The sequence below is a fragment of the Lepidochelys kempii genome, chromosome 1, assembly GCF_965140265.1.
Source record: "Lepidochelys kempii isolate rLepKem1 chromosome 1, rLepKem1.hap2, whole genome shotgun sequence".
Lineage (NCBI taxonomy): Eukaryota > Metazoa > Chordata > Testudines > Cheloniidae > Lepidochelys > Lepidochelys kempii.
The window spans coordinates 344,820,135-344,844,345 of record NC_133256.1 but is presented as its reverse complement, the minus strand read 5'-3'; the positions used below and the strand labels follow the sequence as shown (position 1 = coordinate 344,844,345).

At 41.3% G+C, this 24,211-nt stretch overlaps 1 protein-coding gene across 6 annotated transcripts in view; it reads right to left on the bottom strand.

Moving 5' to 3' along the window:
• Positions 1-24,211, bottom strand: part of LRGUK (leucine rich repeats and guanylate kinase domain containing) — an 82,758-nt gene that overhangs the window by 45,097 nt on the left and 13,450 nt on the right. For all 6 annotated transcript variants that reach the window (XM_073328869.1, XM_073328867.1, XM_073328868.1 and 3 more), the window contains exons 7-10: positions 22,444-22,587; positions 14,585-14,665; positions 12,568-12,654; positions 10,964-11,070 (exon numbers count right to left, since the gene is read on the bottom strand). In XM_073328869.1, coding sequence (XP_073184970.1) covers positions 10,964-11,070; positions 12,568-12,654; positions 14,585-14,665; positions 22,444-22,587 — 419 coding nt within the window. The remainder of the gene's footprint in view (positions 1-10,963; positions 11,071-12,567; positions 12,655-14,584; positions 14,666-22,443; positions 22,588-24,211) is intronic.

The window sequence follows — 24,211 nt, the reverse complement described above, 5'->3', positions numbered from 1 at the left end:
GTACCCTAGAGTTCAGAGTGGTGGAGGAACCTTGAAAAGGCACTATTACACTTCCTACAATGGACACTTGTACTGGCATCATATAGGTCTTTGGGAACAGCATATCATCAAGGGAACTGATCTAATCTAATGTATGGGGGAGAGGGGAGTGGGAAACCTATCTGGCTTCAAGACTGAGCTTGATAAATTTATGGAGTGGATGGCATGATGAGACTACCTTCAATGGCATGTAGTCGATTTGCGAAGGCTAGCAACAACTATCTCCAATGGCCAGTGATGGGACACTAGATGGGGAGGGCTCTGAGTTACTACAGAGAATTCTTTCTCAGTGTCTGGTTGATGGGTCTTGCCCACATGCTCAGGGTCCGACTGCCATATTTGGAGTCGGGAAGGAATTTTTCTCCGGATCAGATTGACAGAGACCCTGGTAGTTTTTCACCTTCCTCTTCAGCATGGAGCATGGCTCACTTGCAGGTTTAAACTAGTGTAAATGGTGGTTTCTCTGTTACTTGAAGTTTTTAAACCATGATTTGAGGACTTCAGTAAATCAGCCAGAGGTTAGGGGTCTATTACAGGAGTAGGTGAGTGAGGTTCTGTGGCCTGCAACATTCAGGAGGTCAGACTAGATGATCATGATGTTACCTTCTGACCTTAAAATCTATGAGTCTATACTATTCATGTCATTCACCGCATAGACAAAGAAAGCAATGGAAAATCAAGTGTGTGCATTTATGCATGATTTAAACATGAAAAGAGCACAAAATATTTCCTTAAAAAATCCCATAGCATTTTTTGCAAAAAGAAGGATGTTAAACCTGGTGTATCCTGCTCAGATTGTAACTTGGACTTACCATCTTTTCTGAAATTCCCTCTGCAGTTACAGTTGCTGTGGACTGTTAAAGAGTTGCCCAGCTCCACCTCAGACATGGCAACATTTCAATGGTGGGATAATTGAGTCTTGACCATATTTATGATCGATCCTGCAAACCTTTATAACTCTTGTGAAAGTAATCTCATTGACTTGAAGGGTTTGCAGGATCAAGGTGATAGTTTGCAAAGTGCTCTACAAATGGGATGAAAGACACTAAGGATTATGGGCCCAATCGTGCGTAGCATGAAGCACCCTTAATTCCCACTGACCGAAGCACCCTGCAGGATAGGATGCAAAGTGTTTGCAGAAACACAGAGGCCTAACTTTAGGTGCCCATTTTTACAAAATCTTAGCCTAAATCCATATTAAGTGGCTTGATTTTCAGAAGTCCTGAGCATTCAGCAGCTCCCTTTAAAGTCAATGGGCATTTGTGGGTGCTCTGCACTTTTGAAAGTGAGGCCTCTTATTAGGTGCCTACATATGGAATGTAAATTTAGACATTTTGTTTTTGAAAATCTTACCAGAGACGTTAAGATTATGTCATTTGATGTAACAAACACCAGCTGAAATAATTTTTAAAAACCCCACCTTTTTGGGAAATTAATAAACGGCTTGACCCATTTACATTTTCTTTTAAAGAAAACAGATCACATCTAGGTTCCAAACTTCAGACTAATATAATTTAAAAGAGCTAACTATAAATAACCGAAAAACAGAGTGTATAATGGAAACAGCAACAGAAGTAGATGATTAATCTATCTGAAGTAATGTTAGCTGCTGAGCATAAGTGAAGGGAAAAAATTAGATAATTCAGAGTAATGGCTTCTCTCCTGCATCAGCTCACACCAGCAAAACAGTTCTCTCTGTCTAGGTACTGATATAGTACCATACTCTCTCTGTGCCTCTAAAGCATTAATAAATTTCATCATCACAACACTCCTGTGAGGTAGGGATGTTCTACCCTCACTTTACAGATGAGAAACAGAGACACAGATTAGATTTAAGTGACTTGCCCAAGGTCACAGAGGGATTCTGTGGCTAAACTGAGAACTGAACTGAGGTCACCTGCATCCCAGTCTAGTGCCCTGTTCTCTAGATCAGTGTTTCTCAATGACCGGTCTGTGGACTGGCACCAGTTCCTGAGATCTCCCTGACACAGTTTAGGAAGGCAGCAAGCCAGATCCTGGTGTCAAAAAAGGTTGAGACATGCTGCTCTAGACTACCCTTACATCCTTGGGTTAGGATGCCAGTAGAATCCCTCAATAGAAGAAGAGGTTACTCACCTTGTGCAGTAACTGGAGTTCTTCAAGATGTCTTTCCCTATGGGTGCTCCACTTCAGGTACATTTGACCCTGCATCTTTAATCAGATTTTTTGGTAGCAGTGCCCATTTGGCCCACACACATGCCCTACACATCCTCATGCCCTGCACTGAGGCTACATAAGACTGCACAGTGAACGGCCCTCAGTTCCTTCCTCATTGCAAAGTCCCACAAGGGAGATTCCGAAGCTGAGGGGAAGAGGGCAGGTAGTAGAGTATCCACAGAGACACACATCTCAAAGAACTCCAGTTATTACATAAGGTGAGTAACCTTCTCCTTCTTCTTTAAGCAGTGTCCCTATGGGTGCTCCACTTCAAGTGACTCCTGAGCAGTATCCCCTTACAGAGGAGGGAGCTTTAGAGCAGAGTCCAGTACTGAAAAGAGAGCTGTGTTGTGAACTGCAGCACCTATCTAATGGCATGAATCAGAACACAAAGGTTAGAGAAAGTATGCACAGAGATTCATGTTGCAGCTCTGCAGATTTCATCATCTTTGGGACATTTGGAACGGCTTTGAGTAAAGCCAATCTGTAGACTGTGACTCTGTAGAATGTGCTATCATGCTAGGGGGAGGCTGAATGTCAGCCAAGTCATAACGAGCAATAATACACCCAGAAATCCATGTTGAAAATCATTGCAATGGAGATTGTGGATCCCTTGTATCTGTTAAAAGAAAAGGAGTACTTGTGGCACCTTAGAGACTAACCAATTTATTTGAGCATAGGCATCCGATGAAGTGAGCTGTAGCTCACGAAAGCGTATGCTCAAATAAATTGGTTAGTCTCTAAGGTGCCACAAGTACTCCTTTTCTTTTTGCGAATAAAGACTAACACGGCTGCTACTCTGAAACCTTGGATCTGTTGAAATTCAGAAGGTATTTTAGGTAAAAACTTAGGAAACGGTTGTAATGAGACCTTTTCATTGGAGAACATTGTACCTGGAGAGTCTGCCATTAAGGCCCCAGTTCCCTAACCCTCCAGGCAGAAGTGATAGCCACCACTCATGGTGCATGGTATTCTAATTAGGCAATTAAGGGCAAGGTTCAAGTCCTAGATTGGAGTAGAGTCTCTAATTTTGGGGAAAAGATTAATTAGAGCTCTTAGAAATCTTGACATAGGATAAGTGAAAACTGAAAAACCCTCTACTGATGAATGAAAGGCAGTTATAGCTTCCAAGTTAATTTTGATAGAGGTCATAGAAAGCCCTGATCTTTTCAATTCCAACAGGTAGTCTAGGACAATGGAAAGCAAAGAGCAGCAGGAGAAACTTGTTGACAGGTACATTAAAGATTATCTCTTTCATTTTTGAAGGTAAATGCATCTCATAGACTGCTTCCTGCTGTTTACCAATACCAGTTGTACATCTGATGAACAAGAAGACTCTTACCCACAAAACCATTAAGGCGCCATGCTTGGAGCTGCAGAACATCCAGGTTGGGATGAACTGTCTGACCGACATCCTGAGACATCTCACGGGGACTGGTCAGAAGCCACCAAGGTGGGTGAGAGGTAAGTTGAAGGAGGTAAGGATACTAGACTTGTCTAGGCCAGTTGGTACAATCAGAATGACTTTGGCCTTGTCCTCCTTGATCTTGCTGAGGACTTTCAAGAGCAACGGCATTGGTAGGTATGCATAAAGGAGACACTTCACCCATGAGATGAGGAAGACCTCTCTTGGTGATTGGGGATCAAGTCCCCCTCTCCAACAGAAACTGTTTCATTTTGCATTGGCTGCAGTGGCACAGATTGACTTCTAGACACCCTCAAGTTAGAAATATGTTGTGGAGGGACCTAAGAATCCAACTCCCATTTGTAACTCTGGAAGAAGCATCTTCTGAGGTTGTTGTTGGTGGTGTTCTGAATGCTCAGAAGATAAGCTGCTGTGATGAATATCCAGCTGGCTATGTGCCAGTTCAGGAATTTCATCAATTCAGCACAGAGTGATGGGGAACATGCCCCATCCTGATGATTGATGTAGACCAGGCAGGCCACGTTGTCTGTCATGATCTTGATGGATTTGGCTCTGATCAATGGGAGGAAGTGGGAGCAAGTCCTCCTGACTGCTCTCAGTTCCAGAATGTTTATGTGCAGAAGACACTCTTAGGAAGGTAAACTTTGCCTGTTATGGCATCTAGAAAGGCTTCTATAAAATCTCTCTGTTGAACTGCAGTCAAAACACACTTTTCAGGAGGGAACTGGAGGCCTAAGCTGTGGACCTTGTGGTTTGCAATACCGATAGGACCTCATGATAAGACTGACTTCTGACTACCCAGTCATTGAGATAAGGGAAGATGATTATCTCTATTTGACAAAGATGGGCAGATATGACCGACATAACCTTTGGGAATATCTTTGGGGCAAAGGAGAAGACAACAGGCAGCACACAGTAGTGGTTGTCATTGACAGGGGGGAGGGATAGCTCAGTGGTTTGAGCATTGGCCTGCTAAACCCAGGGTTGTGAGTTCAAAGCTTGAGGGGGCCATTTAGGGATCTGGGGCAAAAATTGGGGATTGGTCCTGCTTTGAGCAGGGGGTTGGACTAGATGACCTCCTGAGGTCCCTTCCAACCCTGATATTCGATGACTATGAAACAAAGAAACCTCTTGTGAGAAGGATGAATTACAATATGAAAGTGGATGCCTTGAAGGTCAAGAGTCGCAAACGAATCTCTGGAATCTGGGGAGGGAATTATAGCTGCTAGAGTCCCCATACTGGATTTTCTTATGTTTCACACAGCTGTTCAGATGTCTGAGATCTAATATTGGTTTCCATCCCCCATTCTTTTTGTGCACCACAAAGTACTTGGAGTAGAACTGCTCTCACTTGTGCTGTACTGGTACCAGTTCTACAGCCCCTAGACATAGAAGAGAGGCAACCTCCTGCCTGAGAAAATGATCATGAGATGGGTCCCTGAAAAGGGATGGGAAAGGGGGTTGGGAAGGAGGGACAGACGTAAACTGGGATTGGGAAGGAGGGACAGATGGTGTAACCAGATGTTATGGCCTCCAAAACCCATTTGTTGGATGTTACGTTCTCCCAAGCAGGTTGAAATTGGGATAGACCGTGTCCAAAGAGGGGAAGGAGGTTGGGATGGTGGAGCAATAAATCCTTGTTAAGAGGGTGGTTTAGACTGTGGACCAAGCCATCAAAACTTGTGCCTGGGTGACAAAGATGAGTGGGATGAGACAGCTATGGTAGTAGCTGGCATAACTAAGCATCTTGGCCAGTGGCTTGGGTGATCTATGGAAGGTAGAATAATAAGCTGGGTGAGATCTCTGTGCCATCTGAGACCTGCTAAACTTTTTTATATGCAGGCATATATATCCCGAGGGATCTAAGAGTAGTGCTTCAAGGTATGAAGCGTGTCATCTGTAGACTCCCAAAACCACTTACGGCCATAAAAACGAAGGTTCTAACCAATAGTCTGCACTTTTGTAGGGAAGCCCAACAGCTGAAGCCAAGCCACTCATCTCATCATGATGGTGGTGGAAATGGAACGGGCTGTGGTATCAGCTGGATTCAAGCAGGTCTGCAAGGATGTTCTTGCTAAAAGCTGACCTTCCTGTATGATGGCTTTGAATTGTTCATGTGCGCTTTTGGTTAATGTTCAATAAAGGTGTTAAATTTGTTATAATTCAGGAAGTCCCATTTGGACATGAGTGCTTGGTGATTCATTATCCTAAACTGTAATGTCACAGAGGAGTAGCTCTTGTGACCAGAAAGATCAAGATGCCTCTGGTCCTTACTATTCGGAGCAGCATTGACCTTTCATATTCATTCACTGCATCCACAACTAAGGAATTTGGTGTGGGGTATATAAATAAAAATTCCAAATCCTTGGAAGGAAGGTAATACTTTTTGTTGGCATGTAGGAGGTGCCATGGTGGGAGGTTAGCAGATCAGTGTGGCTGGCTCAAAGAGAGCCTTGTTAATTGGAAAAGCCACTTGCAACAAGGTTGAGGTTTGCAAAATATCTAGGAGTTTATAATGGGAGTCCTGAACTTCCTCAAAAGGAATTTGAAGCATGTCCACAACTCACTTCATCAGGTCCTGCAACTGACAAAACTCATCTGCCATGAAGGTAGAGGGGGCATCATAGCCTCATCAGGGGATGGAGATATTTGGATGAGGTTTCACCTCCTTATCAGCCCTTGCCTCCTGCTCCTCAAAGGTCTCTTGTACAAACTCTGTTTGATGAAGAGGGAGCAAAGGCACAGGGAAATGGAATTTCCTATGTTCCCTGCAGTTTGTACTCTGAGCCCTTAAAAAATGTTGGCAGTATAGTACCTAAGGGTCCCAGTAAGATTGCTGGAGAGAGTCATAGGGCATAGACAGAGATAGCTACCATTGGTCATCCCAGCTGGTTGAAAGTGGTGGAAGTTTATCCTCGCTTCTTTCAGTATGCAGAGGTGAATAAACACTCTTCAAATAGAGACTCTTGAACTGAAAACTGAGAATCCGAGTCAGAGTCCTCATGCACATTCTCTAAAGGAGGTGATAACTGATCTCCATGAATTATCAAAGTTGGAGAACCAGAAGGACTCAATGAGATGTGGGTATCAGGTGACCCAGATGATCTCTGTATCAAAAGGTGTACGATACCAGTAATCAGTGGATATTTCAGTTCATTAGAAACAGAGATCTCTTAAGTATCTGAACTCCTGTGATACCAAAGAACATAAGAGGTTGGTGTCAGTATGAGGCAGGTATCTGTCTTGAGGAATCAGCACCCCCAAGTAACATATTCACATGTTGCAGTCCAGGGCATAAGTACCAAGGGTACTGAAGGGTCAGGTAATGCTGAGTTCTTGCTAGTGTGGTTGTGACTACTGGAAGCAAAGGAGATCTTTGGAACCAGTGGTTTTTTTAGTAGTGGCCTTAGAAGCAGCCTCAAACTCTTCATGGTACCAGAAGCACTTGGAGCCTCAGCAGTGCTCCTTTTGGGGATGGTGGTCTTCCGTCACCGAGGCCTCTTTCACAGAGATTTAGCACTCCTGCTTTTCTTATCAGTTTCCATCAACTTCGAGTGCTAGAGTCTTGGTACTATAGGCACAGATGCAGACACCCCCACGGCGGTTTTTGGTGACAGGGATCCTGAAATGGCTGAGGTAGTCACCACCTTCTCCTTTATGTCCCTCGGTGACCAAGATCCTGAGGCAACTGGGATAGCAGGAAACTTACCCCTAAAAGCTCTTGGTGACCTGGATCTGTAGGTAGATGACGTATTAGCAGTCTCACTACTAGAAGCTCCAGGAGACTGAAATCCAGAGATATACAGGGCAGTCCATATAGGGGGGTTCTCAAAGCCCTGAGCCAAAGCTGGTTTTAAGGCTTGCTCCATCAAGAGAAGCCTGAATTTGATCTCCCTCTTCTGATGAGATCTTCTTTGAAATAAAGTACAGATCTTACATTTCAAGGGAATATGAGTATCCCCCAAACACTTTACACACACACACACACACACACACACACACACACACACACAGAGTGTCCATCACTAATCAGGATAGACTCCTTACAGGAAAGACGATGTTTAAAGACTGGGAATCCAGGCATACCCCAGAAATAGAGTCCAAAGTGACCAGACTAAATGGGGAAAACAAAGCAAAGGGAAACCATCTACAAATATAAACTATTTACAACTATAACTAACTAACTATGCTAAAGTATTAGTAGAAGGAGACATGCTAGAGACTTAGTCTCAGGCTGAAGGTGGTTGAGAAGGAACTGAGGATGGTTTGCCCACACAGCTCTATAAAGCTTCAGTGCAGGGCACGAGGATGTGTAGGACACATGTGCGGGCTGAATGGACACTGCCACCAAAAATCTCTGATCAAAGGCACAGGGCGCATGAGCACCCAAAGTGCTGCACCCTTAGGGACATAGCTTTTATCCTGATTTTAGACATATTTACACAACTGCCACAAAAATAATCTTTACAAAATACACCAAGACATTAAAAATGTCAATATGATAACAATATGCAAAATATTCTCTCTATATTTTTTACATCAAAAAGTTGCTACTGTGATGCATTCAGTTCAAGTCAAGAAACTCTCCCTTCCTTCACTGTTACTCCATGTTTTCATGTTGCCTTCCCCCTTTCTGCCATTTGCTGTCAGGAAGGGACCAGTTCAACACAGAACAAGCCCAACAGATGCCAGTGACAGCAATAACTATTACAGCCAGTGAGTGAATTATTAAAAAGGGACCATTTTAAATATGGGAATTCCATGAAATATGTTTAATAACTGGTGATTTCAGAATTTATCTACACACAGTACAGATGTTCTCATTACCCTCTCAAGGCCATGTCACATGGGACTAATGATGCCAACCCAGCATGTAAAGATAAAATCAGTTTCTTCAATAGATTTATAATATATCCCTTATAAATACATATAACACACAAGTACCTGATACAACCTGGTAAAATGCAGATTTCGCTCTATTGTCATCTCTTTTATAAAGTAGGGTCATATCATGTAACTATACAATATATAATTATTTGACATGACTACACTTAGAACTCTAATTTCTTTAAATACATTCCTGTTGCTAGACCACAGGAACATGTCCTCAAAGTCCCCATATTTACTATTTTATCAGAAGAACACATTACAATAAAGTCTTTAATTACACAGTCATACAATTTTCCCCCCACAACCTTGTAAGGAGTATCTTGTAAGGTGCGGTGCCCTCAGCTCATTCACTGTGTATTTTGCTACTTGTGGGCTTTGGCATTCAAAGTAATACACAGTTCTCAAAGATTCATAGATTTTAAGGTCCAAAGTGACCACTGTGATCATTTAGTCTGATCTCCTGTATAACACAGGCCATAAGACTTCAAGTCCAATAGCTGTGGTTGAGCCAGAACATATCTTTGGAAAAACATCCAATCTTAATTTTAAAATCTGCAGTAATGGAAAATCCACCACAATGCTTGTTAAGTTGTTCTAATGGTTAATTACCCTAGCTGTTAAAAAAAAAATTGTGCCTTATTTCTAATCTTAATTTCTCTAGCTTCAACTTCCAGCCTTTATACCTAACTCATACCTTTGTTTGCTAGACTGAAAAGCTCTCTGAGACAAAATTTCTTTTCCCCATGTACTTATATACAGTGACTTAGCCTTCATGTATATCTAAAGTTGTAGAAAAAAAATCACATATTATATTGTATTATTTAAATAGTAGAATGTTCTATAATTAAAGACAGTAGTGTATTGCCTATGCAGAAAGGGCATTGCACAATGTTAACGTTGACATTTCCTGATTGTTGAGTGTACAACTATTCAACTTTACAGTTCTTTACATAGTTTTTTAATGGAATTATTAATAATACAGTAAATAAAAATGTCCTGCATGTGATCTAAGGAGATTAATGCAAATGAACTATAAAAATGTGGCTACAAGGAGCATTTTCTAATTTAGAAAATTAGAAAAAAATCATCATTAGGAAGATTTCACTAATGAATGCAGTGCATGCTTTTCCAGCTGAGCACTGGCAGGCACTCAAAGCTTAATTAACATTATCGGTTGCCACCTTAAGTGCCAGACTATATGTTTATCTGTTTGTTTATACAGTACTTCTGACTCAATACAGAGGTTTACAGACATGTATATCTCCAGCACTGAACTCACATACATATCCATAAAGAAATACCTGAACTGGGCCTATGTCTGTGTTGGAAGGGATGCCAAACATGGATGCCTTCTGGAAAAACAATTGTGCTAGTCAAGAAATACTCAATTACAGCCCAATCTTACAAGATGCTAACTGCCTTTTTGCAGGCTGCTGGGCCCCTTGAAAGCAATCAGAGCCATGGAGACAATGCTCAGCAACTTTCAGGATCAGGTCCATAGAGAGGAAGCCATTCTAACTGTAGGAATCACAATGAGCGTCTTCTAAAAGAGTGCCCAGTTATGTGTTTAGGTACCCAAATTGGTGCTTAGGTGCTAAAGTAGGCTTTTGGGAACTTAAGTGGCGATAAGTGCCTAAATCTTGACCTTAATAATAATAAATGTGCATATCTACAGCACCTTTCATCTGAGTATTTCAAAGCACTTTACAAACATTCAAGAATTAAGAGATGGTGAGCCCAACATCCCTGGGAAATAGATAGTCCCATTTTAGAGATGGAAAATGAAGCAGAGAGAGGTCACACAGCAAGACAACAGCAATGCAGGGAACAGGACCAAGATCTGACTCCCAGTTCTGTGCTTTAACCTGTAGTCAACACCTTTTCCTTCCAAATGCAGAACTGGCCAGAATTCCATAAATGCAAGCTTGAAAATTTGGCTCTGGGCGTGTAAATTGTGCTCTGAGTTGCAAAGTAAAGCTATTTTGCTCACAATGGGATGCCAACAGTTTGAAGGGAAGAAGTAAATAGAGTAGAAAGAAGATAAATTTTAGAGCTCTCTTCTCCCTCTCGAGATTTTTAAATTGCCACTGGGTATTGATAGAGTGTTTGCATCTTTCATTTATGGTGCAAATGGCCATCTGCTTCAACAGATTGTTTAAAAGAAACAGAGCTGTGGGCAATCTGTCTCAGAGCTTCAAGGTGAGCAACTAACTTCATTTCATAATCAATTCAACCAAGCAGGATATGCCTAATTTCCAGGCTGACAACAGCAGACTGCAGAATGCCTACTCTTTGTTAGACTGATTTAATGGTGGAAGAGGGACAGACAAATGTCCCACTAAATATAACCACATATTCTGCTTTACCTGAGTGCCACCTACAGGACCAGATGTGAACTGAAGATCAGATTACCTGTCAAAGATCCTCTGTGGCTGAATCATGCTGTACATAATATGGGTCATGTGATCTTTAGCGGCAACTACTTCTGGAGGAGGATCATACTTGTTCACAGCAGCAACCTGTTTCCAGAGTTAGAGGCATAGGAAGGGAAAAGTGATGTCCTTGTTCTTACCTGCAATACCCTGAATAAAGTAGTCTGAATAATGATGGCTTCATATTTACAAGAGGCAATCATTATATCTTGCTTGTCTATGATTGCTTGACTAAAAAAAGCTTTTTGGGAAATTTAAATAGGTGGAAAGCACCCAAAACTAACTCATCATCTCTCTTAATTTATTCTATCTTTTCTTGGGTGGAGGGATAAGGCTAAGGGATGGGGGTCAGCTCATAAAGTACACACTCATTTTGTCTATATTTTCATTATTCATTACTTTTTCTGTTCTTAGTGCTGGTGAAAAATGCCAGAATGAAAGTCATAGAGACAGAAATCCTTCATTTATTCCCCAAAAAAGTGAAAGCTGGGGTACCACCAATGCAAGCTTCCCCCAAAATGGTCCTGAAAATGTACTTCAGCTTTGATCTAGGAGGGAGAGGTGAGGTCAGTCTCTGAGTCCATTCTATTCTTGGTCCATTCTGCTGAAACTTCTAATCATGTTACTGATCAGTGGATATTTTTTTATGTAGACAGCAGCCCATTAGGAAATAGATTAAGAGCCACTAACTTATTTCATACAGGCCACCAAACCAGAGCTATCAGATGGTAGCCCTTTTGGCTACTTCATCCCAGACAGATTTAAATCAGTGATCTAGACCCTGTCTACACTTGCTGGGGAATCATATTTGAAAAGAGTTCTAATATGGGTGACAAGGCTGGAGTGAAGGAGCTAAGGACCATTTTTAAAGGAAGTTTTCTGGCCAAGACTCCAACCTAGGCTAGCAAATTGTTAATCCTGATGATTCTAATATGGGTTTGGCCCATGCATTCTAGTCCCTTATACACAGGAATCGTGTATTTCTAAATACAGCTCCCCTGTAAATACAAAAGGAGCCCTAGAAGTGAAACATTCTACACAGTGCCAGGTTACCAACTGGTCCCTCCAGTTATTTCTTGCAGAAGGCTCTTTTAAAATCACATCCTGACTAATAAAAACAGCTAAAAGAATTACCAGTATTTTATAGCTTTCAGACAGTTCACTTTGCAGTATAAGATATCTTAAGAAAATAACAGCAGTAACATGGTGATTACGTCAAAGCACTTTACAAATATTAACTAATGAATCTAAACAACTAACTAGGGACTTCTCTAACTGTTAGAATCTACTTTTTCATTAAGAAATGTAGTCTTTATGTAATATTTGTATATTGATAAACTAGAATTGCTTTTGACAATACAACAGATATATCGTCAGATGTCAGGGTCTTAAAAGCAAAACTGAACTGAACTGATACCTACTGGCTGGAGTGTGGGGAATTTTTTCCCCTCACATAAAGCAATTTTTTATCTGCACATAAATATTTATGAAAACTAGTTGAATTTACCACCTTTGCCCAGAAGGAAACAGGATTATTTAGCACCATTCCAGAACTATATGGTGTTTCCAACAGTTGCCATATACCTTTTCTTCCACTTTAATCTTCCTGTGATCCAGCTCTGTTAGTCGGAGCAACATGAAAATCACCAAGAGCCAATATTCTGTTTGCTCCTGGTAGAAATAAGAGAAGCATTCAGTTGTTTTCACTTTTACATATATAAATATTTAAATTCAGATAGCAAATAATATCCCAAAGGCCATTTTAACATAATATTGTATAATGTCTTTCACCACGAAAGATCTCAATGTGTTACATAAACCGATCACTTCCTCCACCACTGAAATGCAGCCACCTCTAGAAAGACATCAGAGAGCTGTTTACCATCTTGAAGCAACATTGTATAACAGTTTGGAACAGGAACTGAAGAATAATACCATATCCAACTGAAAATGTACAGAGAACATGGATGGACAGAAAGTAATTACCCATATGGGAATTAGATAACCACCCATGGCTAATACCACTAATCTTGCAAGAAGCGTTATGGGAACTTTTCTTTAGTTAGAGTATAAAATATAATTACTATGTATGCCTGTAAATCACTAAAAAAAATAAGTCTGATACATAATAAAAAAGAATCATTAACAATTAAATAAGAAGCTGACATCTTGACAACCTGCTGAAGCATATTAATTCTGAGAAAAGTCAGGTCCTGTTAAACTATTGAAATTCAAAGACAGTCGCAAAGCTGTTTTAAGATAATTGTTGTTTATTTTTCACAAGTAACTGAAAACCCTGTAAATTAACTGGAAAAAATATGCACGCACACACAGATGCATTTTAATGGGGTAAAATTCTGCTCTCAGGAGCTTTGTCTATTGTGATATCAAAGGGGTAGGGACATCATTTGCTATGGGGCAAGGGATGCAACAGACCCCCTTGACCTTGGTTCCCCACCTCCCCAACTTTTCATAGGTCCCTATGCTCCACTTCCCCCCACCCAACTCTGCAACTTTACAGGACATAATATAATCACAGATAATGTTCTAAATGTGTTGCTCCTCCCTCACCCGTCCAGATTTTTTCTGAAACGATGCAGAATGCTGCAAGGTCAGGAAGAGGTGGTGTATTTCCAACATTTCTTTATGTTCATTCCATTGCATGCAACAACAGGCTATTCTCAAGGAAGCCACCTCAGAAATCGACAGTTATCTTAAAACAGGAGGGAGAAGATAAGCCCTTAATATTTCTTCCCCAGACATTGGAAATCACTACGAAGTTCAAAGAGGATCTAAAATCATCAAAGCAGGGTGCTAGGATCTTTAATCTTCAGCACCATCCAGGACACGTTATAAATACATGATGTACAAAGACAGTACTTAAGATCTGACTCCACATTAAAGGTTTCTGTCACTGATAAATGGGCTGTTTTAGCTCATCAACCAGGGAAGATTGTAGGGCCCTTGAATGAGAAATAAGTCTATAAGTAAGTAAGTAAGTAAGTAAGTAAGTAAGTAAGTAAGTAAGTAAGTAAGTAAGTAAGTAAGAAAGAAAGAAAGAAAGAAAGAAAGAAAGAAAGAAAGAAAGAAAGAAAGAAAGAAAGAAAGAAAGAAAGAAAGAAAGAAAGAAAGAAAGAAAGAAAGAAAGAAAGAAAGAAAGAAAGAAAGATGCCCATTCCAAGGACAGACAAGGTGGATGAGGGTTCTGTTGGTGAGAGAGAAGCTTTCGAGCTTACACAAGAAGAGCTCTGTGTAAGCTCAAAAGCCTGTCTCTCTCACCAAGAGTTTGGTCCAATAAAAGATATTACCTCAAACGCCTTCTCTCTCTAATATCCTGGGCCTGACAAGCTACAGCAATTCCAAGGAGAGGCAATTTTAAAAGGTGACTGCTCACTCAGGGTTCGATCTAGCTGCCACTGAAATTAATGGGATCCTTTCCATGAACTTCATTGGGAATTGAATCAGGGCCCTAACACTTTTACGTATTTTTAGAGGGGCATGCCCAGCATCTATTCTGTCCATACATCTCTCTAACTCTTTGACATAGGATGAACTATTCACTGCAAGTATATTTTCAGTTACGTGTTCACCTCTTTCTTACCTGTACTGGGTTCCTTAACAGATTGAACACTCTGAGCAGAGGCAGGTCTTCAAGATATTCCAGCTCACCCAGTTCAGAAATCTAGTTATGCACAGAAAAAAACGATAATCAGTAAAAAGCCACATAGCATAAGATAACTATGGGGAGAAAGCATCTTAGTGCCAAACTAAAATGTGGACACGAAAACCCCACTACACCTACCAAAGGTGTAACATATCCACGGCATGCAGTAACACACTTCTTGTCACACAACTCAGGTAGCTTCGATAATGCTTGGGTAACTTGCTTAGGCAAGACTGGATGGTTATTTTAAAAAGACAGCTCTCTCCAACCCTTGTATAGTACCTTGCCAAACCCTGAAGTGCCCAAATTTTTTTTGTTTTTTATGTAGTACTTGGACCATTAGGAAATACACTAAGAACCACCAACACGTTTCATACGGGCCATTAAACAAACCGCTATCAGATAGTAGTACTTTTGGCTGAAGGGAACTAGCCAGGCAATAGGGTGCCCTGAAAGACTGTAGCTTGCAGTCAGTTTCTGCAGATTTAGAGTCACAAGCAGGAAAAAAACCTCCCTTTCTGTAAAGGACTTTTTTTTTCATTTGGTGTCCACAGCAAAGTCAGAGTGAAGGCCCTCACTCTAAAACCTGCCTGATTGGCTGCTTTTGAATGCTAAGACCAATCACAGGACTTGACAATTAAAACAAGACATGTCATCACCTACCTATATATTACCTGTGTTGAAAAACAACACAAGATACTGAATGATTCAGAATAAATGCACCGACAGTGGATGTGTGTGTAGAATGACGCCTAATCAGGAAGTCTCCCCACCCCTATTATCTGCACATGCAAGTACTCATTTGTGCACACAATTATCCCTTTGCCTATGCAATCATACAAGTTGCATTCACAAGTATGGATTTTTTTTGCGGATAAGACCATTATGCCCACTTTTGAAAAACTGGATTGTAAATTGTCATTGTCGGAGCCAGTTAATGTAAATCTTTTAAATCATTCTGTACTGTTTCAAAAATAGTATCTTTGCCCACTTATTTCACTTTATTTTGTAGGAGTGCTTTATATTTTTAGAGAGTCCTGAACTGATGCTGTGACGAATTGCAGGTTTGGTCTGTACCGCTTCTGAATTGTGAATTTTATTAAATTGTATCATTAATCTACTGTGTCATGGAAAGCTTATAGGCATGTAGATCCACTCTGAGTTAGTGGGGCTGTGTCATGTCTCTTCTAGGTCAGAGACAATGGTGAGTGCATTGAATGATGGTCTATTCAAATACCTTGGGCTAATGGGTTTTCTCTAGCTGGGAGGAGAAGACACTGCCCCCAGTTGTCTGAAGATGAGGGAGGTTGAGAGCAGTGAGAAATTACCAAAAGGCAGAACAAAAGAAGCAAGTGATCCTAGCAGGAGTCTATAAAGGGAATCACAGAGGAGAATGAACAAACTGGGACTGAATGCCATTTTGTACCAGATTAAGATGAGGGAGGCTGCTGCAGGGGCAGGATAGGCAAGGGGGCAGAAGAGCCTGCCTACCTGAGAGAACACAGATGATCCTCCAAGGATTCCCAAGAGAAGGATGAGCTAGCGAGGGACATTGTGTCTTGAGTATTTTATTGTTTGTGTGATCTGTACTTAGGGTGGCCACTCACACATTCCTGGAATACTGGACATTCTGGTGCTTCTGGGAATGGTGTGAGCCTACCTCCACTAGCATGACCCCACCTCTGCCAGCGTAACCTTACACTCACAGTACATGCGAGGTCAAGCTGCAAGGGGATGCCATTTTGAACGCACTGCCTTGCGTGCAAAGCCATGCTGGCAGGGACATGTTGTATGTGAGGTCACGCCAGCATGGGCAGAACACCACACTCTTCATTATGTCGTCCCACATCTGATACTGGACAAAACTTTGTCTGGTTTCATTTCAGCACTGGACAAGGGACAAAGATTACAAAAGCAGGCCAGTCCAGTTTAAAATTGGACAAGTAGCCTGCTGGTCTGTACTCACCTGTGTTTTACATGATTAAATATAAAATGAATAAAGTTGATAGACTTAACAAATGCGTGTGTTGATTGCTTCACAACTACTGCATGCCCCTGAGAGAGCTAAACTGCAAACCAGAAGCATCACACCTTATGGGTGGAGTTCTGGGAGAGGTGTGTGTTTAAACACTGGAAAGTCTGAAGGGTCAGCACTGTGCCTGAAGGGTAGACAGCGGATTTCAGCATTCAAAGGGGGATGCCAGATAGAAGGTCTGCAACCTGAAAGTGTGCCTAGGAAACCAGAGATTGGGGAAAGGCTTGACTCAGTTTGCGCTCCAGGAGTTTAACACACCCCAAGGTATCCAGAACTCAGAGGTTTGGATTCCCCTCCCAGAAGGCCTAGTGAGTGGCTAGAGGGTTGCACGCTAGGATCTCAAACAGATGCATTTAGCTTCTCTGGTATTGCAACCCTCATTTTTTCATGTTCTCTGTGTGTGTGTGTATATAAATATATCTTCCTACTGTATTTTCCACTGCATGCATCTGATGAAGTGGGTTTTAGCCCACGAAAGCTTATGCCCAAATACATTTGTTAGTTTCTAAGGTGCTACAAGTACTCCTTGTTCTTTTTGCTGATACAGACTAACATGGCTGCCACTCTGAAACCTCTCTTAATATAGGATTCAGAGAACACAGACCAGCTGTTTCAGACATTTTAAGCTTTCATTCAGTTCAAGCTTTTCTGAAATTGAATAATGGAGAACAAGGACTCTCAAAAATAACCAATTAAAAACAAGTTGCATGACACAGCTTTGCGCACCAGGCTTTACTCAGTGTTCATCCAACTGTCACAACTCCTGATATTAGGACCTCCTGCCCGACCTGACCTCTTCTTAGTTTCTGCAACCCCTTAATGATTCCTTCTTGAGATGCTAAAAGCTTCTTGATATTCCAGAAGAAAAATAAGTAGGTGAGTCAGTTCACCTGGAAATGCATCATCTCTGGAGCAAGCAACGCTGCTTGTGCTACAGGCCCACTTAGTCCAGTATCCATGTTGCTGCAGTAACAATGGCACTATGTTTTGATTGTGGCTACATTAAAAAATCCTCCTATTTTATATCATAGGATTCTGATTTCTCTTTTTACCGCTTCTGAATTAAAGCAGGAATATGAAGAACCTGCTGAAAGGTAGTAATTGGTGTACCTTTTGCTTTATATTTTCCAGACCTATTCTTTTGATACTATGAATGAAGAATTCCAACAGAATAGTACTTAAAGGAAAAATGTTCCACTATGGTGAGATAACAACACAGGTGCCATATTATGATTACAGAGCAGTTAATGAGACACTTGTCTTTAAAACAGACATATTGTGCATCTAACCAAGCTAGTGTTATACTACTGCTCCAAGTTTTGTTGAATCACAAATTCAGGACAGCTGAAAGGGCCCAGAACAATATCCTTTCTGGACAAAAGAAAAGGAGGACTTGTGGCACCTTAGAGACTAACAAATTTATTTGAGCAGAAGCTTTTGTGAGCTACAGCTCACTTCATCGGATACATTCAGCGGAAAATACAGTAGGGAGATTTATATACATAGAGAATATGAAACAATGGGTGTTACCATACACACTGTAACCAGAATGATCACTTAAGGTGAGCTATTACCAGCACGAGAGCGGGTGGGAAAAAACCTTTTGTAGTGATAATCAAGGTGGGCCATTTCCATCAGTTGACAAGAACATCTGAGGAACAGTGGGGGGGGGGGGCAGGGGGAGTCTGTTTTTTTTGTTGAAGTATTGCCACTTTTAGGTCTGTAATTAAGTGACCAGAGAGATTGAAGTGTTCTCCGACTGGTTTTTGAATGTTATAATTCTCGATGTCTGATTTGTGTCCATTTATTCTTTTACGTAGAGACTGTCCAGTTTGACCAATGTACATGGCAGAGGGGCATTGCTGGCACATGATGGCATATATCACATTGGTAGATGTGCAGGTGAATGAGCCTCTGATAGTGTGGCTGATGTGATTAGGCCCTATGATGGTGTTCCCTGAATAGATATGTGGGCACAGCTGGCAACGGGCTTTGTTGCAAGGATAGGTTCCTGGGTTAGTGGTTCTGTTGTGTGGTGTGTGATTGCTGGTGAGTATTTGCTTCAGGCTGGGGGGCTGTCTGTAAGCAAGGACTGGCCTGTCTCCCAAGATCTGTGAGAGTGATGGGTCATCCTTCCGGATAGGCTGTAGATCCTTAATGATGCATTGGAGAGGTTTAAGTTGGGAGCTGAAGGTGATGGCTAGTGGCATTCTGTTATTTTCTTTGTTGGGCCTGTCCTGTAGTAGGTGACTTCTGGTACTCTTCTGTCTCTGTCAATCTGTTTCTTCACTTCCGCAGGTGGGTACTGTAGTTGTAAGAATGCTTGATAGAGATCTTGTAGGTGTTTGTCTCTGTCTGAGGGGTTGGAGCAAATGCAGTTGTATCGCAGAGCTTGGCTGCAGACGATGGATCGTGTGGTGTGGTCTGGGTGAAAGCTGGAGGCATGTAGGTAGGAATAGCGGTCAGTAGGTTTCCGGTATAGGGTGGTGTTTATGTGTCCATCGCTTATTAGCACCGTAGTGTCCAGGAAGTGGATCTCTTGTGTGGACTGATCCAGGCTGAGGTTGATGGTGGGATGGAAATTGTTGAAATCATGGTGGAATTCCTCAAGAGCTTCTTTTCCATGGGTCCAGATGATGATGATGTCATCAATGTAGCGCAAGTAGAGTAGGGGCATTAGGGGACGAGAGCTGAGGAAGCGTTGCTCTAAGTCAGCCATTCTTACGTTCTTGTCAACTGCTGGAAATGGCCCACCTTGATTATCACTACAAAAGGTTCCCCCCCACCGCCCTGCTGGTAATAGCTCACCTTAAGTGATCACTGGTTACAGTGTGTATGGTAATACCCATTGTTTCATGTTCTCTATGTATATAAATCTCCCCACTGTATTTTCCACTGAATGCATCCGAAGAAGTGAGCTGTAGCTCATGAAAGCTTATGCTCAAATAAATTGGTTAGTCTCTAAGGTGCCACAAGTACTCCTTTTCTTTTTGCGAATACAGACTTACACGGCTGCTACTCTGAAATCTGATCTCTGGATAGTTATTTTAACCTTTAGATGTATACAGTTCATGAAGTGGTAGCTAAAGATTTCCCTACACTGTCCCATCAATGTGTCCTATCTATCTCTGGCATAAGAGGAACGCTCAGTCTCCTTGGCCTCATGGAAAAGGGAAACTCAAAAGACTCCACTGATCAGAAAACCTGCCTAGAGTACTGTCACTCTCTCCCAGAAATGACTGTTATACTAGACACTTCTGAAGGATCCTGGAATGCACCTGTGCCTGAAAAAGTTCCATTTGAAGCTACATGATGGGACATGGCCTCCCATAAACCAACAATTCCTTCCTAATGCCAAAGCAGCAAGTCTGAATTCCCTCTGCTTCTTATCTTGTTGGACACTGTTTATTCCCCTAGATAGAGGTTTTCCCTCTGGAAGTAGATAATTTATTGTTTCTTGGTTCTGCACCCTAATGTTGTTTTTAGAGGGAAATTTCCCCATAAAATCTTTCTTACTTGCTATATATGACAAAACCTTCAAAAGATCATAGGGATCAAGGAACAGCCCTTACAGCTCTACATTCTCTATTTTGACCCTCATAACCACTGTCTAAGATATCTAAATGAGGGCCATAGATCACAATGCTACTCCATTTGCTCAGGGATTAAAGTTCAGGGATATAAGAACCATAAGTCCTGCCTCCGATCCATTCATATGGAAGAAGCTGTAAACACTTGGAAGACTGTTCCAGAGTCAGAACTGGTTCCAGACCTTTCTTCCAACCCTTGAAAGTGGGAGAAGATGAAATCCAGTGTGATCATTCGCGATAATAGAGAAACTCCGCACTAGTAGGTAACATGGTTTGGAATTTTTAGTAAAATACATTGACTCCAATACCATTGTGAAAAAAAAAAAAAAAAAGGAGTACTTGTGGCACCTTAGAGACTAACCAATTTATTTGAGCATAAGCTTTCGTGAGCTACAGCTCACTTCATCCGATGAAGTAAGCTGTAGCTCAACGAAAGCTTATGCTCAAATAAATTGGTTAGTCTCTAAGGTGCCACAAGTACTCCTTTTCTTTTTGCAAATACAGACTAACACGGCTGTTATTCTGAAATTGTCAAAAAAAGAACACTAGCCACCTAAGATACTGACTGAACACTGAATAGTTTAATGCAACATTTTCAGGTAAATGAAATTTGAGATTTTACCAATGTTAGCAATATCCCCTTAAAGTCACTCTAGAGAAGGAGATATTGGAAAGGTGGTAATTCATTGATCAGTTTCAGTAACATTTCATTAAAAGAGGACATAAACCAAATGTTGATGAGGCAGAATTAATAGCTTTTGCCTGCTATAGAGAACAAAAAACTACATGAGGCAATGGAGGCTGCATTATTAATTCTAATGATGGACCATGCTATAGTTAGCATCCTGCCTTGTGTGATTTTAAACACTGATGTGTTTTTAAATGTTGAACTGAATATGACGCTATAAAGAGAATTCACAATGGTTATGTTAATGCTTGTAGATGTATCCTGAAAATTGGGAGAATAATCTGAATATTTCAATTTCCAGTTTTTATTGTTGCTTTTTATTTGCATTTTAAAATACATAATTTCAGGTGGGTTAAGATCATAACCACAAAGTCTTGGCTTTGAAAGGAGAATGACTCATCCATCGAGGTAGACTGTGTTGCAGCCTTGTTGGTCACAGGATTAGAGACACAAAGTGGGTTAGGTAGTATCTTTTATTGAATTCACCAACAGAAAATGGTCCAATAAAATATATTACTTCATCCACTGAGGGTCATTTCTGAAATTAAAGACCTTGGTGTCTCAGTGATCTGCTGGGTTAATGGATTAATTGTTGCCTATAGGGCCCAGGGTTCAAATCCTTGTTAAGATTACAGATATAAAAGAGCTGGATAGTCTGACCCTAGTCTCCAGTGAACATTTATCTGTATAACAAAAGCCATTTTACAGTATGCATGACTGGTATTCTATGACAGAGGCCCAGGAGAAGCTCACATACTTTAAGGTCAGAAGGGATCATCATGATCATCCAGTCTGACCTCCTGCATGTTACAGGATTGAGGGACATTGGCAAGATCTGTTGGGGTTGGATGCTGGAGTAGCTAAGGTATAAGTAGAGGTTCTCTGGCACAGCTGGATGGAAGAAGGCAGCACAGCCATGCAGAGGCACTGACTTTGTGATTTCCCTGAGGGTGTTGGACCCCCACTCCACCCCAGGCCCCGCCCCCACTCCACCCCTTCCCCCTTGCCTCTTCCCATCCCCCACTCCTCCTCTTCCCACACAATGCCTCCTGCACGCCACTGAACAGCTGATCATGGTGGGGGGGAGGCGCTGTGGGGGGGAGGCACAGAGCTGATCTGGGTGACCGGTGGGTGCTGAGCTCCCATTATTTTTTTCCCAAGGGTGCTCCAGTCCCGTAGCGCCCAGAGTCAGTGCCTGTGCAGCCCTTCCCTGCAATGTGGTATTCATTCTAGGGAATGCTGTCATGAGCACTAAATGCTCCCTCAGAGTTACCCACATAAACAGAAATTAGTCCAAGCAATTAAACAAGAGCAGGGAGTAAGGTTCTACTCAACATAAGCAAGGGTGGCAGAATGGGTTGTAAAGTGAAAGTCATTTCTTTCTTGTAGCGTTATGCGATTTTTGGCTGAACCTTCGAAGAGCTGAATTTCAGAAAGAGACGGTAAAGCTAAAAACAATTCAGATTAGTATGAAGGATGTTACCTGATTATTTTCTAGGTTGATCACTTCTAGTAGATCATGCTCCTCCAAACCTTCTAAGCTGCTGATTTTATTACTAGACAAGTCCAAGTTCTGCAGGACTTTCAGGTCCTCCAAACCGGTTATCTTCTCAATCTGGTTAGAGCACTGAAAATCAATCCAAAGTATATAATAAGTTCTCATCAGCTTTCATGAAAAAAATGTTTCTGACAAGGAACAACATCCTACTGTCTAAATGGGTAATTTCTGTGTTCACTTTAAATACCATTTACAGTCTTAGTAGAACAGGACAGGCCATTTCTCTTCTCCTGGGTCTTGTATACATTAGCATTGCATGAAAGTAACATTGTCCCTCATATTAATCCCAGCCTCACCTTGAGATGCCAGTTTATAATTTCTCATTCTACTCAAGAAGTAACAAACGGGGCAACCTCTTGACTGGTTTATCTTCAGTGCACTACCTTAAGCAGCAGGTTGGTGATGCGTGTCAGTAAAATAAACTGGGCCCTGATTTTCTCTGCAATTTCATAGCCATGGAAGTGGCTACAGAATCCCCTCACCACGGTAGAATTGTGCCCAGAAGCCAAGCTTTCATCTATTTAAAAATTATGTTTGTTACCTATATGCCTGCAAAAAGATCAAAATGTAAACTGTACATAAACCAATATACTGTTATTTTCCTGACTCTGCAGGCAGCCTGAAACAATAGCTCTCTGATGTGTCAACTTATCTTATTCACCTCAGTGGGTTGTTAACCTAAGGAAATCTCTAGTTTGGGTAGTATCTTACTCCATTAATACCACCACTGAAATTATTGTAAGGAAGCATATCAGAATCTGATAGTTGGGATTACTCAGTGCTTTTGGGGGCCCCTGAAGTAGCTTTTCATTGTACACCACACAAGGCCTGATTCCCCTTTCTCCACAAAAGAAAACAGATGAGAAGATCACATGTTTCTGCATAGGTTCCAGGTAGTTTCATTTCTTGAAGCCCCATCAATCATACAGCCATCCCTATTATCAACTCCTAGCATGGTATAGCATGCTAGCTTGTGCGTTAATCTTGGGCCCCAATTACTGATGCAATCTGTAACCATAACCTTGAAAGCTACGTATCTCATTCCACCAGCGTCACTGTATGCTGAAAGCTATTTTGGAAGTTCAAATGCTATTAATGAATATTTAGGAACTAGAGAAATAAATAAATAAATGCATTGCAATGTTGATCCGGTTGTCTACCATTGACATTTTTCCTGACTTTTAAATCTTTGATCGGGCTATTAATAGCAAGGACACTCTCTCTTCCCTCCCTCTTCCTCATGAGACTTCTGCTCAATAAGGTACAGCTAAGAGTCGTAGTTGCAAAGTGCTGTGCAAATGGTACAAACAAATTTCTGTGCACCAAGGGATTTGTGTGAGGAATCCTCTTTTGGAAAGTGTAAACTTCCTGAGCATCCAGTTCATTACAGCACTATTCATTATTTTTTGCAAACAAGGGCAGAATATGGCCTCTTTGGCATATCTAAGCAGTTTTTTCAGTTACTGATGTTCCTTCTTCTGAACTTGAGACTGTTCTATTTTCTTTCCTAAAGAGCTCAAGAGGGAATGGGAAAGAAAGCTGAATCAACAGGAAAAAATAACCCTTTTCTGCCATGTACAGTCTGTTTACATCTTTCCTGAATTTGTAAAAGAAAACACTACATTGAAATTTCACTATTTACATCATTTTTATGTGATTACCTACTTTGCTGATTAAAGAAAAAAGAGAAGTC